The sequence below is a fragment of the Solanum stenotomum genome, chromosome 11, assembly GCF_019186545.1.
Source record: "Solanum stenotomum isolate F172 chromosome 11, ASM1918654v1, whole genome shotgun sequence".
NCBI lineage: Eukaryota > Viridiplantae > Streptophyta > Magnoliopsida > Solanales > Solanaceae > Solanum > Solanum stenotomum.
Genome location: NC_064292.1, coordinates 9,016,036 through 9,033,337, shown reverse-complemented (window position 1 = coordinate 9,033,337; position 17,302 = coordinate 9,016,036). Strand labels below are relative to the sequence as shown.

Genomic DNA, 17,302 nt, shown 5'->3' with positions numbered 1-17,302 from the left:
TAATAATAATAATAATAATAATAATAATAATAATAATACATATATAATAATAATACTACTAATAATAATAATTATTATTATTATTATTATGGTGGGGCCCACTTATATATTTTATATAGTAAATATTGGACATTTGTAATGTTTTTATTGGAACAATGGTAGTAATCCTAAACTCTTCTAATATATAGTAATATTGACCAACTTTTTGTCATTTGTATCGATTTAAAAGAAAAATCCTTTTGGCCTGAAAATTTGGCCAAAATTTGGTCAGAATGGGAAAATAACATATTTTACACTATGTTATTTTATCTTTTTGAACATTTTTAGCCTTTAACTTTAATACCTTTTAATTAAAAAATGGAAAAAAGAGCAGTTTATTTTAAAATAAAAAAGATATTATAGACTTTTTTAATTTCTGACCAAATTTTCTGATCATTTAATATTATCCGATTTAAAACATTCAAAATTTAGTGAAAACAGAAATCGTCTCATTCTAAATTAAAATCACCTTTAAGAATACGGAATATAATTAAATGGGATTGAAATTCAGAACAATTGAGTCAGAAAAGAACAACTTTGTAGCTCTAGGATTAACTAACTAGTCCCTAACTTTTAAATGCTCTCTTTGAATTTTGCAACCACCCGTTAAAAAATACTTCATTTGTCTAATAATACTTGTCCATTATTAATTTAGCATAAAAATTAAGAAGCAGTAAATGATAGGTGTAATTTTACCAAATCACCCTTATTAATTATAAGTCAACTAAATATTGAAAAATAAATATAGTATTTAATAGCAAGGGTAAAATAGAGACAACATGATAAACTATTCATTAATTTTTATATTGGGCAAGTATTGTTGAACTTTCCAAAATAATATAGTGGACAAATAAAGATGGACAGAGAAAATAATGGTTAATACAAGTATTAGACTATAAAAATCCATATTACATAATGTTTTACTATTAAATTTTGAAAAATGATTTAGGATATAAATAACTAATGCAAGAAGTGTAAAATATGAAGGAAAAAGTTGTCTTTTTCTAATATGTTAAAAGAAATAAGTAAAAATAAAAAAATATTTTTGAAATATCTGACAAGGAAAAGTGAACATAGAAAAGTAATTGCTTCGAGTAAAATAGCACACTAATAATAAAAACTACTTAATTTATTTCAAGGATTAGTCATTTTGAAGCCATTCTCCATACATAAAACATTATTTTATGAATTGGAGTTGCTAGATAACTTAGAGATGCAATTCCTAAAAATTCCTTGTGGTAAACTTAACAATAGTTGTCTTTTCCTAAAAGATATTTTCCTTACAAAAATACATTCTGTCCAACAAATAGTATAATGGATAACTATTGTTGGACGGAGAGAGTAATTTTATAAGGTGGACAAGTATTGTTGAACATCTCAAAATAGTATAGTGGACAAATAAAGATGAACAGAAGGAATAATGATTAATACGAGTATTAGACTATTATATACATATTACATAATGTTTTACACTATGTTTGGATTATTGTTACCTATTGTTTCATAATGTATTGTATTGTATTGTACTCTATTGCACGGTACTATATGGTAGAAACAATGTTTGGCTAGACTGTATTGTTTGCTGCTGTTTAATAACATTTTTATTGTTTGGTTTGACTGTATCGTATTGTATTATAATTTATAAATTTACTAAAATATCCTTAATTCTTCTAGGGTAGGAGGTTTGACTAGAATTAAATAATCTAGGGTAAAGGGTAAAATAGTATTATGAAATATTATGTAAGGATATAATTGGAAAAAGAAATTAAGTAACAATGGGAACACACCAAATCGGTTGTTCCATAAATGGGGGTTTTCATTGTTTCGTAACAATGAAATTTAACAATACAACACAATACACTTTAAGTAACAATAAAAAAAAACATTGTAGATATGGTAGCGATCGATACAATACAATACAATGGATAACAATTATCCAAATAGAATGTTAGTATTAGATCTTGAAAAATAATTTAGGATATAAATAACTAATGCGAGAAGTGTAAAATATGGAGGAAAAAGTTGTTTTCTCCTAATATATGTTAAAAGGAACAAGTAAATATAAAAAATATATTTTTGAAATAATTAACAAGCAAAAGTGAACGGACAAAGTAATTGCTTTGAGTAAATTAGCACACTAATAATCAAAACAACTACTTAATTTATTTCAAGGATTAGTCATTTTGAAGCTATTCTCTATATATAAAGCATTATTCTATGAATTGGAGTTGCTAGATAACTTAAAGATGCAATTCCTAAAAATTCCTTGTGGTAAACTTAAAGAGATAGTAGACTTTGTTTAATTTAAAGATTATAGCACATGAGTTGAGACTCCATGAAGCAACCTTTACGTAGAATATCTTGATAAGAAAAAGTATAAGCTGACTTCATTTATCACTCTTAAATTATTTTAAAGTTAGACAAATTTTTGAAGTTAAATGTTCCACTAAATATTATTTTCAAATATTTAAATTAATAAGATTAAATAGAAATAGATATTACTACTTGTAGCAAACTCTTGACATTTAAGACATGGAATAAAAAATATACCATACTAGTCCTTTTCGCCCCAAATAATTTATTAAAATGGTACATCACAACGCAAAATATTAACACTATCAGGTCATATAAAAGATAAGTATTTGTAAGTGAAACTAATTAATTATCATAATAAAATAGCAGTAACTTGTTATAACAAGTTAATTAATATTTGATGATGTGCAAAAAAATGATCATTACATTATCAATAATTAAGTTAAACCATGTCACAAACACTAAGAAAATCGGGATTAAATATACAAAAGTACTTAGGCTTTAGAAAGTCAAACCATGTTTAGGAAAAATTAACAACAACAATATTTTAATAAGTCAAAGAATTTGTTGAAAGCAAAAGTGGCAAATATTGTTAGCACATACAAATCATTGTTAACTTCCAAATGAAAAAGAGTTTTTCTATTGTGTGTGGGGGGGGAGGGGGATAAAGGGTGGGGGTGGAGGTGGACTCATCCCTTAAAACCTTGTAAAGGGAAAATAACTCATATTATAAGAATCAAATGATCATTGATTCATTTGTTTCAATTCTATAGTTCTCTCTACTCTATATTCTCTCAAACAATATGTCTAAATTTGACAACTCCAATGTCCTTAGCATTTGCAAAACAGTCCTAATTTGTGGTCTAGTCTTATATGTGACAACCATCATTGTTTTCAATGACTCTAGTTGTCCATCATCTGATCTTTTGTCTTCATTAAAATTCACAACATTACCTTCTTATGATTCTCAAACAAGTACATCATCAAATGTTGCACAATCCAAAAGTTCCACTAACATTAGTCACCTTCTTTTTGGTCTTTTAGGGTCACAAAAAGCATGGCACCATAGAAAATCATATATTGAATCATGGTGGAGACCAAATGTTACAAAAGGATATCTTTTACTAGATGTTCCTCCTCAAGGTGATCTTCTTCCATGGTCTTTAAATTCACCTCCTTATAAAATATCAGATGATGTTCCAAAACTTGTTGATGAGACCAAACATGTCGATGCAACGGTTCTAAGGTTGGTTCATGGGATAATGGAGGTGTTTAGAGAGGAATATGAAGGTGTAAGATGGCTAGTTATGGGAGATGATGATTCAATATTTTTCTTGGATAATATGGTTGATATTCTTGCACAATATGATCATACGAAATATTATTATTTTGGAGGACATTCAGAATTTATATTATCGAATTATTGGTACTCATTTAATCAAGGTTTTGGTGGTGCTGGATTTATTTTAAGTTATCCTTTGGCTAAAGCATTGGCAAGAGATATGATGTCTTGTTTAAAGAGATATGCTCATTTGAATGCTGCTGATAAAACAACAATGACTTGCATTGCTGATATTGGTGTCAATCTTTCTCCTCTTTTAGGTGTTCATCAGGTAAAAACGTTGTTTTTGTTTTGCCAAATGTGAAAATAAATAAATAAAAAGGACGCTTTTAAGTCAATCAAACTAGCTTAGAAGTTTGTGAAAATGTCATACTTTTTAACAAGTATTAATTCCTGGAAATTTGAATTGCAGATTGATTTACGTGGTGATCTATCAGGATTTCTATCATCTCATCCAAAGTCTCTATTAATGTCACTTCATCATTTTGACATGGTTGACCCAATTTTTCCCTCTATGGATCGTGCACAATCAGGATATCATCTCCTAAATGCTGCAAATTATGATCAATCACGAATGTTACAACAAACAATTTGTCACAAAAGGTCTACTAGTTGGACATTTTCAATTTCATGGGGATACTCGGCACATATTTATGAGAAAATTATGCCTAGAAGTTGGTTACAAAATCCAATTGAAACATTCAAGACATGGGGAAAAAGTCCTAAGCCACCACATTACATGTTTGATACTAGGAGACCTTCATGGGATCCTTGTGAAGCTCCTCATGTATTTTTCTTTAAGTCCGTTGAAAGAACTCCAAGAAATGAAATTCTTACCACCTATGTTAGAGCATGGCCTCGAGGAATTGGAAATTGTTCGTTTACTGGAAATCATTCTGCAGAGTATGTATCAGAAATTCATGTTTACTCACCAGCAACAAAACGTATTGAGGTAATGGTTTTTTTACTTTAATTTTCCTAACTAATTTCTATATAAGTTTAACTAGAAAGATTAATTAAGAGTTACTCAATATAGTTAAAAATGCAATCATCTAATGAAGGAATAAGTATAAACAATTTTTTAGAGAATTTTATATATAGATATTATATATTCTAAAATTGACCAACTCTGATCCCATATGGCATCATCTAAGTTTTATATATTTTTTATAAGTTCTCTTCTGCAATAATGTCATGACTTTTTTTAATTAAGTCAATGGCTTATAAATTAATCTTTTGAACAATTCCTGAGTGAATAGCTAAAAGTTGAAGAAAACTAATTAATAACTTGCAACTTATGTCCTGATTAAACTTATTACACATTAATCATTATTTTTTTGTGATTTTTTTTTTTTTGAAGTTGTAGATTTTTCTCATATAAAAAAATTAGCTAAGATGCATCTCCTTTCGTATGTGCTTCTATTTTTTCTGTATAATTTTGTTTTGTAAATTCTAAAATTAATTACATTTAAAAGGTGGAATTAGGTATACCCTATATATATATATATATATTTAATTCATAAAATAAGGAATTTGTATATCATGTTAAGGACTAAACTTTCTTTTGGTTGGTTTTAGTGCTTCTTTCGTGCATAAACAACATGTAGCATTAATTAAAAGTCAACCAATCACAATGTAACGTGCTATTAATGAAGATGAAACATTAAATAACAATTTTTTCATATATTTTATTTTTTCAGATCGATAGATGTGAATGTTGTGATGTAATTCATGAGGCAGGATCGAATAAGGCTGATATCAAGTATAGGGAATGTAAGGAAGATGAGATAATAGCTTGATAAATTCATCAAGTTATTATATGTGCATTTATGCCGATATTTTTTCTTCTTAATTATCTATAGCGATAATTGTTGTGTATTTAATTCAAAATTGCTGAAAAAATGTGTAACACGCATAAATTTGTAGCATATATACATGATTTATAAGGAATTTCAAGAAATTCTATTTTGATTTACAATGAAAGGAACACACATTATTGAATAAATAAAGTACTTGTCAAACTTAAAGTATTAACGAAAAAAACTGAGTCTTTATTTTCCATAAACAAATATATAGAAAAAATATTGATAAAAGAATGTATCAAAGTAAAATATCTGCCATCCCATTTTTCTAAGGAGACGATAACCATATAGCTTGTGTTGTGGTATACTCATCAAAATTCAAAACTAGGGCATTAAATAGATGGATCGGATTGAATTTCTGATGTGTTAAAATGAATTGAGTTAATAAATGAATGGATTATTAATTACATATAAAAGATACTTGGATTGAAATAAGCTAAAGGTCAGGTCATAACTCAACACGTCCAATTCTTACTAAGTTTTTTAAATATTTATTTATTTTCTTATAATTTATTTGAGTACCTAACTTAAAAAATCAATTGACATAAAGTTTCGCATATGTCAATTTGAACTGCATATTCGTCCAGTTTAATTTTTTTAAAAAAAAGGAATTTTCATAAATAAGTATAGTTTTGACCATAATTATGAATAGCAATCATAATATGCCTAAATACAATTCATAGCAACAGTTTTAGAGAGAGAGATAGGAGATCGGGATCGAGCTAGAGAGATATATATTAAAAGAGAGAACTGAAGATACAACTTACATCTCAAAGGAAACATAGATACATAGATCACATATATACAATCTCATATATATCTCTCTCAAATCCGACTCGCTTTTGTTCTCTCTTTCCCAAACTTGCACACAGATACACACATTGGCTTTGAAACTGAAACATAGATACGCATACAATGTATCACTTCTAAAATAAATACACAAACACAAAAAAAAAACATCAATACAATGTTTGAATATTGTATAACCTTGTATCAATTATTATTTTTCGATACACCGATACAATCTGATAATGATTTTATCATTTTTTTTCTGTTATCAAACAATTTTTTGATATGTATCTATATGTATCAATTGAATATATATATATATATATATATATAACTGATACATAAATACAAGTAATTGTATCAATTTAAGAAGAAGAGAAAATTCAAAATGAATTTTTTTTTTAATACAATCTAATAAATATAAATATTGAATGACAAATAAAAAATTTCGAATAAAAAATTATATAGAGAAGTTTGCATCAATTAGGGCCCAATTAGCCTCAAGCGAAGCATCAGAACACGTGTATGCTACTTGACAACCTTTTTAGTGCACAACGTATAATAATTTTTCATATTGAATCGTCGATTCAATTTTTATAGCTTATATAAAAAAGTTTCTTAGAAAGATTAAAGAATATAAAAAAAAATCCCATAAAACAAGAGAATTTGTAGTCTTTCCATTCGGGTAATGCTAAATGGCCAGAAAATTTGGCTAGAATTTGGTCAGAAATTTACAAAGTCTATAATATCCTTTTTATTTCAAAATAAACTAATCTTTTTTCCACTTTTTTAATTAAAAGGTATTAAAGTTAGAAAGATAAAAATACTCAAAAAGGTAAAATAACATAGTGTGAAATATATTATTTTACCATTCTGGCCAATTTTTTGGCCAAAAAATTTTTTCCTTTTTGTATAGGCTTGTCACCTTAGCCTTTTTAGCAAACATATTTTATTACATGATCCATAGCCGCTACAACTTACTGCAAATCACATAAGGAATATAAATCGCACCAGACAAATAGTGGCTGCAAATCACATAAGGAATGTAAACCACACTAGGCAAGTATTATGCAACAGACTCGAATGTAAACCGCACTAGGTAAGTGCTATGCAATAGAATCGACTCAAAAGGCATTGAGAAGGAAATGTAAACCGCACTAGGCAAGTGCTATGCAACATACTCGACTCAAAAGACATTAAGGGGGGGATCGATCCCAAGTCATCCGTGTCAATGACTATCCTCCAAACCAACTGATCCATCCCAAGCACCCCTTCATTTTCTGTGGCTATATGTATGAACCAAAAAAATCTCCTATTCCAAGATATACCAACAATTTGGTTATGGAAATCTTTTTTTGTATGCCACGTTTATTTTACAACCAACTATGTATATTTTCTCTAAATTTAATTATTTTTTTTCTTCACTTGAAATTGTACAGTTTTTTATTTCAAGCTTTGCTTCTATTTTTCTTTAATTAAAAAATGAAGATCCCAAGTGGTTGTTCATCAAAAAAAAATTAAAAAAATGAATACATTCTTTTGAACATATTCAAATATTTATTAATTTGAGTTATTTAAGATATTAGAAAACTTGGTTGAAAAATGAGAAAATAAAATCAACATTAACGTAGTATTAATCGATCAAGCTATTATCTCATCTTCCTTGCACTCCCTATACTTGACCTCGGCCTTCTTGGATCCATCCTTGTGAACGATGTCACAACATTCACATCTATCAATCTGGAAAAAAGATTAAAATAACAAGAAATTAAAATAAATAAAACTATATAATTATAGAGGTGATTTTTGTAACTTAATTACTATCGAGAATTTTATATTTTTCTTTTAACCCATATTTATGTATAAACATTGTGTATACACTAGTATACACTTTATACAAGATTGATATACTATGTATAATGATGGGTTATATTATGTAAATATTTTCAACCCCCGCCCCTACCATCACCACCACCACCACCAAATAAAATGTCACATGTTTCAACCTAAGAGCATTCACAAATGATAAAGAAAATCAATGTAATTTTGTTAATTAGATCTAATTAGGTGTAATTTCAACCAAGGATTTGAAAATACAGCTAATGAATTAAATAACTTGCTAAGAGTATAATCATATTTATTTTTATGAAATGAGTTTTTTCTACTCACGAATTACATAATTATCTTTGTTGTCCCAAAATTATCAAGCGATGCTTAGAGTCATGATCTATACTACGTTATATATATGTCTCAATTTATGTGATACATTCGATTATTAAGAGTTAATTTGACTAATTTTTTAAGATAAATTACGTTAAATCAATTCTATATTTTAAAATTAAAATTTAAATATTTAAAAATTATACGAAAATTATTATAAGTTGCAATTATTTTCATGTCAGTATAAAAAAAATACATTTTAAAAATATTGATCAAATTTAATATAATTTGAATATCAAGAAGAAAAAAGTGTCGTATAAGTTAGGACGAGAGAGTAGTAGTTTGGACGGCTAAAAAAATTAGCTAACATATACTATAAGATAGATAAACTTATTACATTTGGTGCCAATCTTTTGTCTTAATTATGAAAGTCATAATTTATCAATGATTAGATTTCTTTTTTTAAAAAAAAAAACACGTTAAATGATGTTGATGCAATTCCAAATGGTGTAAGGAATCAGTAATTAAAGTCCTTATCAAACTAATACTATTTTTTATTTGGCATGACCTATTTTTAAAACATACACAAGCTAATACTATAATCTGTTTTTTTTCACTAAACAATGTTTCTTTTACAATATAATATATATATTCAAACATGTTAAGGGAGATAATCACAGAATGTGTCCGTCATTTATGAAAAAGTTGTGTTAGAATATTTCTGTATGAAAAAACATCAACATTTATCGATGAAATCCATGCAAAATAATAATAATATATAAACATAAAATAAAAAATTATCATATAAAAAATAAAAACAAAATACTTGAATAAGACTTATTCAAACTTATGAGATATATTAATTAATTAATAAGAGATATATTGATAATAATGTACAAATGGAGGGATATTTTAGTCTTCAAGAAAATAATTTTCTGCTTCTGCTTCTGCTTTTTTTAAGAAGCAAAAATTTTCAGTTTCTTCTCAACAGCAAAAAAACTGTTTCTGCTTCCAATTAATAGCAGTTTTGAGAATTTGTCAAACACTATTTTTTTCAAAAAGAAAACATTTTTGACCTCCCAACAACAATGTCAAACATGCTCTAAAGATAGTTGATAAGCAGATATAAAACTGTTAAAAGCACTCTCAGACGATGTTGAAATTGATTTTATAAATAAGCAATAAAACGTGTTTAAATAAAATTATTGAAACCAAACTAAACAATTATTGCTTTTAGTTAAAAAAAAATCCTAATAATTAAGCATTTTTCTACTAAAATGACTGAAATAAAATTATATTAAAAAGGAATGGGTGATGGAAATAGAATAAATAGATAAGTAAAAGTTCGGTTTTAGGAAGAGTATTTTGGAAATTACAAAATATATGTTAAAGAATAAATTGTAAAAGGTTTGGTCTAACCAAAAATATTTATAAGGTATAAAACTAAATCATAAATTAGAGGTGACTAACTTATGGTTGTTGGATGATTTTTTGAGAGTAAACACTTGACTTATAAGCACTTTTATGTCATAAAAATGTATTTATAAACTAATTGACCAATTTATAAGTTTAATCGGATATACTTATAGAAAATAGAGAATATCCGATTAAAAAAAAAGGTCAAGGAAAGGGAGCTAGACTAGCACTTACAAGACAAAGAGTGGCATGCTATACTAAAGTAGAATGAAAGTACCTCCCAAAATAGAATAGTACATTTCAACTTTCTTGACAAATAGCACATATCATTGCTTAGTTTCTATTTATCATGGGGTATCATACTTGATTATCAGTATTAATTTGTACCCAATTTCTTTAAAATTATTGAAGGTTTATTTATTTCGAAATAATTTCAGATATGTAATGTAAAAAGTTAGGTTTGACAAAGCTAAACTTTATAAACTTTAGATATTTCTGCCTCAAGTTCAACTTTATGTCTGAAGCCATATAAAATTTCAAACATATCTAAAGTTATTCTGAGGTAGAAAACTTGTAAATTTACATATACAAGTATGGTTTAAAGTCCCAATATCGAGTATACGTGCACTCTTAATGAAGAATACTCAGAGGATTTTTTTTCTTTTTGCACACAAATTTAGTCCATTCAACTAACGGGGATGGTATTTAAATAGTAATCTCAAAAAAAGCTATTTAATTTGAATGAACTATTTTAAAAAAAAACATATTTAATCGTAAAACTAATATATACTACTCCTATATATATTGAGAATTTATGAGGATAGGAAAAGGAAATGAAAAGGCATTACCTGAATACGTTTTATTGCAGGTGAGTAAACATGAATTTCAGAAACATACTCTGCAGAATGATTTCCAGCATACAAACAAGTTCCAATCCCTCGAGGCCATGCTCTAGTATATGTTGTAAGAATTTCATTTCTTGGTGTTCTCTCAACGGACTTGAAGAAAAATACATGAGGAGCTTCACATGGATCCCCCGAAGTACTTCTAACATCAAACATATAACGTGGTGGATTAGGACTTTTTTGCCATGGTTTAAATGTTTCAATTGGTCTTTGTATCCAACTTCTAGGCATAATTTTCTCATAAATATGAGCTGAATATCCCCAAGAAACTGAAAATGTCCAACTTTTAGACCTATGGTGACATATAGTTTGTTGCAACATGCGTGATTGATCATATTGTGCAGCATTTTGAAGGTGGAATATTGATTGTGCACGATCCATAGAGGGAAATATTGGGTCAACCATGTCAAAATGGTGAAGAGACATTAGTAAGGATTTTGGATGGGATGATAGAAATCCTGATAAATCACCACGTAGATCAATCTGTAAGATAATAAACAAATATTAATAAAGAAAAAGTAAAAATACCAAAAAAAATCAAGAATTTTTAGTCATCTAGCTATACAACGTAATTTTTCAGTAAAAGAGTGTTAGATGACAATTGACACTCCTTGGATACACCCGCCACTAGAGGTAGCATGTTATATTGTTAAGTGTATCCGCGATAATCTCATTCTTTATCCTAAGAGGGGCCAACCCCCGTTTTTTTCTATTTCTATGTATGATATTTGACTTGTATATTATATAGTTAACTTAATTACCTGATGAATGCCTTGAAGAGGAGATAGATTGACACCAATATCAGCAATACAAGTCATTGTTGTTCTATCAGCAGCATTCAAATAAGCATATCTCTTTAAACAAGACATCATATCTCTTGCCAATGCTTTAGCCAAAGGATAACTCAATATAATTCCAGCTCCACCAAAAGCTTGATTAAATGAGAACCAATAATTCGATAATATAAATTCCGAATGTCCTCCAAAATAATAATATTTCGTATGATCATATTGTGCAAGAATATCAACCATATTATCCACGAAAAATATTGAATCATCGTCTCCCATAACTACCCATCGTACACCTTCATGTCCCTCTCTAAACACCTCCATTATCCCATGAACCAACCTTAGAACCGTTGCATCGACATGTTTGGTCTCATTAACAAGTTTTGGAACATCATCTGATATTTTATAAGGAGGTGAATTTAAAGACCATGGGATAAGATCATCACCTTGAGGAGGAACATCTAGTAAAAGATATCCTTTTGTAATATTTGGTCTCCACCATGATTCAATATATGATTTTCTATGGTGCCATGCTTTTTGTGACCCTAAAAGTCCAAAAAGAAGGTGGTTAATGTTAGTGGAACTTTTGGATTTTGCAACATTTGGTTGAGAACTAAAAGGTGTCCATTTCAATCTAAAAGAAGACAAAAGTTCAGAAGATGGACAATTAGAGTCACCAAAAAAGATAATAAAGCTTAAGTATAGAACTAAACCAAGAATTAACATTGTTTTGGAAATGCTAATCAGTTTAGATTTGTCACATGTAGACATGTTTGAGAGAATACTAGGTGGAGAAGAAGAAGGGAAAATAGTGAGCATATACTCATGTGGTTCTATGGCATGAGTTATGTGTTATATATATTGGCAAGTTTTAAATAAAAAAACAATTCTAACTTAGTTCATAATTTGACCACAGTTGTGATGAGATAGGTGAGATCTCTCGACTCTTAATTAGATGTCTCAAATTCAATTTCTGGTAATGGAAATAATCCTATTGGGAGCATCACAAATATGGGCCTTACCATATGTGAATCCAGAATTTAGTTTGACTCTAATGCAGATACAGAGCACCAACTTATAAAAAGGTACTTAGATGACAAAGTATGGGGAAGATACTGTCACATACGAATTCAAAATTTAATCGGACTCCAAAATGAATACTCTAACACCTGAATAAAAAGGTAGATGACAAAGGTAATTTACACAATCATTTTCTTTTGGAACCTAATAGTTTGTCTTAATGTATTTGTCTTATTGGCTTTCGACGAACTCTATGAGCTAAACATGTAAAACAAACTTTAGTATCTCTTGTCCCAACTTTATAAAATTTAGGAAAGATACTTTTTCGTTTAAAACTTTAATATTATATCTAGCAACTTTTATTTTTATTTTTTTGGAACCTAAGTGCAGTGGCGGACTCAGATTTTTTATTCAGGGGTTCGAAAAATAAAAATATAAATGTGTAAATAAGCCTTTAAAAACGGGACCCTTGAATTCTTTTGGGTTTAAAACCACACTTTTAGCACATTTTATAAAATAAATAAAAAACTAAAAAAAACTTGAAAAACAGAACTGCAAATAAAAAAAAACTGAAAAAAATAAAACACTATCACTGAAATTTGAATTGGTGACGTGAAGCTTAATTTCAAGGGGACTTGCCATTGCGCCATCAGTTTCTCCGTGTTATTGAGGGGGTTCAAAATATATATCTACACAGAAAATTTACCTTATATATACAGTGTAATTTTTTGCCGAGGGGGTTCGGGTGAACCCCCTAGAATCCACGTGGGTCCGCCCCTGCCTACGTGCATGCGGTAAATTTGACGATCTCGGTTGAAACGGTGTTGACAAGAAAATCAATCTCTAGCGTCCTTTATGGGATGTAAGAGCAAGGAGGATCCTATCATAAAGGAGAAGAAGGAGTAGGAGGAGTCAGTTTTCTTTGAAGATCGAGGAACGTAGTGTCGGACAATTATGTCATTAGGAAGAAGTCTTCTACAGAAGAAAGCCTGTTACGAGTAAGTGGAGAGGAAAGATCTCTAGAGATTCTTATCTCATTCCAGTGGCTCAACCAGTAACCAATGGCAAAAATTCAAAAATCCATGATTTCCCTATATCACCTATTGCACCAACTCAGTCACCCTCATAAATCACTAGTAACTTTGAAAATATTATTCATTTTGCTTTATCAACACGATAAAATATTATTGATGAGTAAAATAATTCATTTTAATCCGTAAAAAGAAAATAAGATTAACAAATTAATTAAATGATCACATTCTTTTCTGACTAAGGTTGCTTCATATAAGCAAGTCAACGTTTTTTCTTTAAGTTGGAAATTTCTTGGAAGTGAATTTTGTTAACTCCTTTAATAAGACTGCCCTTCGTGCAACACAAGATAACAATTAACAGAGAATTAAATGCTTTAGAAAACACTAATCAGCTGGCTTGAGTATTAATTTTTTTGTTTGTCTGGAGCTCTTGAGTTTCAACTAAATTCAGATCGCGCATTCGACACTACAGGGCTAGGGATGGCAATGGGGCAGTGTAGGGCAAGAGCGGTGTGGGTTGAGCTTAACCCGTAAAATTTTTAATCCACCCCGCCTCGCACCGCATAACAACTCTTTTCATTTTCAACCCACCTCGCTCCGCCCCATATAGATCCGCCCCGCATAATTTTTTTAATAGTTTCTTTTTCTAGTTATGTTTGATACTAAAAAATAAATTCATTTTTTTCCTTAAGTTGTATTAATTTAATAGGATAGTGACTTAAAATTTTATTTTTTAGAGGTCAATAGGGAAATATGCAAGAAATTGTATTATTTTTTATTGAACCATTTTCATTTATTATGTTGAATATTTTAGTAGCTTTAATGAAATTATCTTAATAAATAATGTTCTATCACTCTCATAACATGTAAAAAGTTAAAATTAAGTTTGAACCCTCATAAAATCACATATACCCGCAACCCGCCCCGCCCCACATTAATTTTTAAAAAACTCACTTCAACCCACCCGCATCCGACCCGCCCCACACAACCTTAAACCTGCCCCACCCCACATAGCTTTAAACCCACTCTGCCCCGCATCCGCCCCGCTCCATTGTCATCCCTATGCAGGGCCAGTTGGAGTGGTACTCTCAATAGGATTTTCTCCGTACCTAAGCTCGAATCAAGATCTCTGATTAAGAGTAAAGCAGTCATATCACTACATCACAACTCATATTGATGCTCGAGTATTACTTAATAATGTACTAACTTTTAGTTTCTCCAAGTCAACTACGTACGTATGAAACATTAATTTAGCCTAGTAATTGTGATAAAAGTAGAGACTTAGGATCTATTCAGTCATCGATATTGCAAACAGAAATTTTTTTTGCAAAATTTGTTTGACCATATAATTGTGTTTTTTGTGTGAAATTTTAAAAGTCAAATCTCCTAAAAACTTGTTTTGGGCCAAAAAGTTATGGCAAAATCTTTTTAAAATTTAAAACTTATCCCAAAATATTATATTTTACAAGACAATTCATCTATTTATGACTCCCACTAATACGTATTACCCTTTTCGGTCATCTAATCTGAAAATTTATATTCATCATGAAGGAATTATTTGTAGAATGTGAAAAGATCATATTAAATAATAACTCATTACTATCATGATTATTTTTACGGATGGATCTCCGTAACTAATATGAGCATTGATGTGAACGTTGTAGTAGCTAATAATTGTGTTATTAGTAGTTTTTATAAAAATATCGTGTTATGATTTTAGAATATGTATTATCTAGTTCATTACAAAAATGATAATTTTGTGCCAAACTTGTGGGTATTTTTTAATATAGTTTTTAGAACTTATTAATATAAGTCACGTTTTATGTTTTTTCAAAAATAAAAATGTGAAATATGTTTTCAAAAACTATGACCAAATATATTTTAAAACGCTAATCCAAAGTTCACTCAAATCTGATTTCCAAAAATATTTTTAAATCTATTAGCTTAATTCTCTTTTTCAAGATCTTTTTTCTTAAGAGATTTGAATATTCAACTTTTTTAGCCCACATAGGCATCAAGAAGATGCATATATAGCATAAGTTACAACCAGAAAGGATGTTAGTTAGCTTATTTAAAGAGCAGAAATTAAATAAGCTAACTAAACATTTGGCTTTAAGATTGAAATTCCTTCGAATCATCTGTCATTTCTTTTGTTTCAGATTTTCTCACTCACATTTTTGTCAAGTTTAGTTAGGAATTATTAGGACCTATTATTGGGTGACCCCATGCATGGATACATAGAGTTGGCAAATTAGCCCACCAAATATAACTAGACCTATTGAAGTTAACCTTTTTTTTTTTTTTAACTATTGAATTGTAAATTTGTTGCTATTTGATTTGTTCATGAATGATTTCATTGTTAGTTGATTTTTTTATTTTTAGTTAAGACAATGCGTGCGCATATATATATATATATATATATATATATATATATATGCACTAGTGAGCATAAATACCGGAAAACCAAAAAATTGAACCGACCAAACTAATTCAATTCTACAGTTTTGATTTTTCGGTTTGGTGTTGGTGTTATTTTCAAAAGTTCGGTTCTTCGATTCAGTGTTCAGTGTAAAGGTCTCAAAACTTCGGTGCACCGAAGAACCGAACTTTTATTAAAAAAAAATAAAAATTAAAAAAATAATATATATATATATATGGGCATTCTCTTAACTAAAAATAAAAACTCAACTAACAATTAAATCATTCATGAACAAATCAAAGTGGCAACAAGTTTACAATTCAATAGTTAACTTCAAATATTAATCGCCAAGAGGAACCCAAACATATTTTTATCAATGTACATTATGTAAAGGAACCTGTCTACGTCCTTGTTTTCTCGAGACGTAGTTGGAGACACAATGATCTTTACAAAGATAAATATAGTCTTTTAGTTAGCACAATAAGTGTTCCATGGAGAGACACATCATTCCTTAACAAAGTTTTAAATTTTTAAGTATCTTATATTTTGATTTTGTCCTCATTTTATTTTTCATTCGCACCGAAAAATCGACTTAAAAACACCTAATTAAATCGAACCAAAGTAGAAAAAACCGAACCAAACCGAATTAATTTGGTTTGAAATACGGTGCACACTTTTCTAAAACCGAAAAACCGACCCGAACCAAAGTTTGATAAAACCAAACGCCCACCCCTAAATTGCCCACCCCTACTTATAGCTACAAATTGTAATATTTTAAACTAAAGCGGTTTATTGTAAATACATATATAATTTTCCTTAATTATTAACTCAATGTATTTTAACCCGCCTATTCGACACCTTTACTTGTGGAACAGAAAATTACTACCTCCGTCCACTTTTAATTGTCATGATTTCCTTTTTTTAGAGTCAAACTACAAGAATTTTAACTAACATTTTATGATATATTTTTTCATCATATTGATATGCAAAAAATTGCAATTTATAGTACTTTTCGTATAGTTTTTGATTATCTAATTTTTTTTTGTTTGAACTATCAAATTAATGTAATCTAACTTAACTTTGAAAATTAGTCAAATTGACTTTCGAAAAACGCAACATGACAATTAAGAGTAGACGGAGGGTGTACCCCATTTTGCCCCACTGGGGAAACCCTCAAGGCTAAAAGTCAAAAAAGTCTTCCCATGAGATAAGTTAGGT

The 17,302-nt window shown here is 29.0% G+C and overlaps 3 protein-coding genes across 3 annotated transcripts in view; 2 read left to right on the top strand and 1 right to left on the bottom strand.

Moving 5' to 3' along the window:
* LOC125843977 (uncharacterized) overlaps window positions 1-17,302 on the top strand; it is a 621,631-nt gene that overhangs the window by 413,818 nt on the left and 190,511 nt on the right. The gene's annotated exons all lie outside the window — the stretch shown is intronic.
* Window positions 3,100-5,528, top strand: LOC125843972 (uncharacterized). Its single transcript, XM_049523178.1, has 3 exons — window positions 3,100-3,965; window positions 4,107-4,646; window positions 5,395-5,528. Exons 1-3 carry the CDS (start codon window positions 3,156-3,158, stop codon window positions 5,491-5,493), a joined length of 1,449 nt encoding a protein of 482 aa, XP_049379135.1. The 5' UTR covers window positions 3,100-3,155; the 3' UTR covers window positions 5,494-5,528.
* On the bottom strand, window positions 7,921-12,416 carry LOC125843973 (uncharacterized). The gene is made up of 3 exons (XM_049523180.1): window positions 11,588-12,416; window positions 10,770-11,309; window positions 7,921-8,085 (listed from the first exon to the last, which is right to left on the bottom strand). The coding sequence occupies exons 1-3, from the start codon at window positions 12,383-12,385 to the stop codon at window positions 7,987-7,989; spliced, it is 1,437 nt and encodes a 478-aa protein (XP_049379137.1). The 5' UTR covers window positions 12,386-12,416; the 3' UTR covers window positions 7,921-7,986.

Coding starts and splice junctions, on each gene's coding strand:
- LOC125843972 (XM_049523178.1), top strand. CDS start 3,156: ATGTCTAAATTTGACAACTCCAATGTCCTTAGCATTTGCAAAACAGTC. Junction 3,966..4,106: donor CTCTTTTAGGTGTTCATCAG/GTAAAAACGTTG, acceptor TTTGAATTGCAG/ATTGATTTACGTGGTGATCT. Junction 4,647..5,394: donor CAGCAACAAAACGTATTGAG/GTAATGGTTTTT, acceptor TTATTTTTTCAG/ATCGATAGATGTGAATGTTG.
- LOC125843973 (XM_049523180.1), bottom strand. CDS start 12,385: ATGTCTACATGTGACAAATCTAAACTGATTAGCATTTCCAAAACAATG. Junction 11,310..11,587: donor CTCTTCAAGGCATTCATCAG/GTAATTAAGTTA, acceptor ATTATCTTACAG/ATTGATCTACGTGGTGATTT. Junction 8,086..10,769: donor CTGCAATAAAACGTATTCAG/GTAATGCCTTTT, acceptor TCTTTTTTCCAG/ATTGATAGATGTGAATGTTG.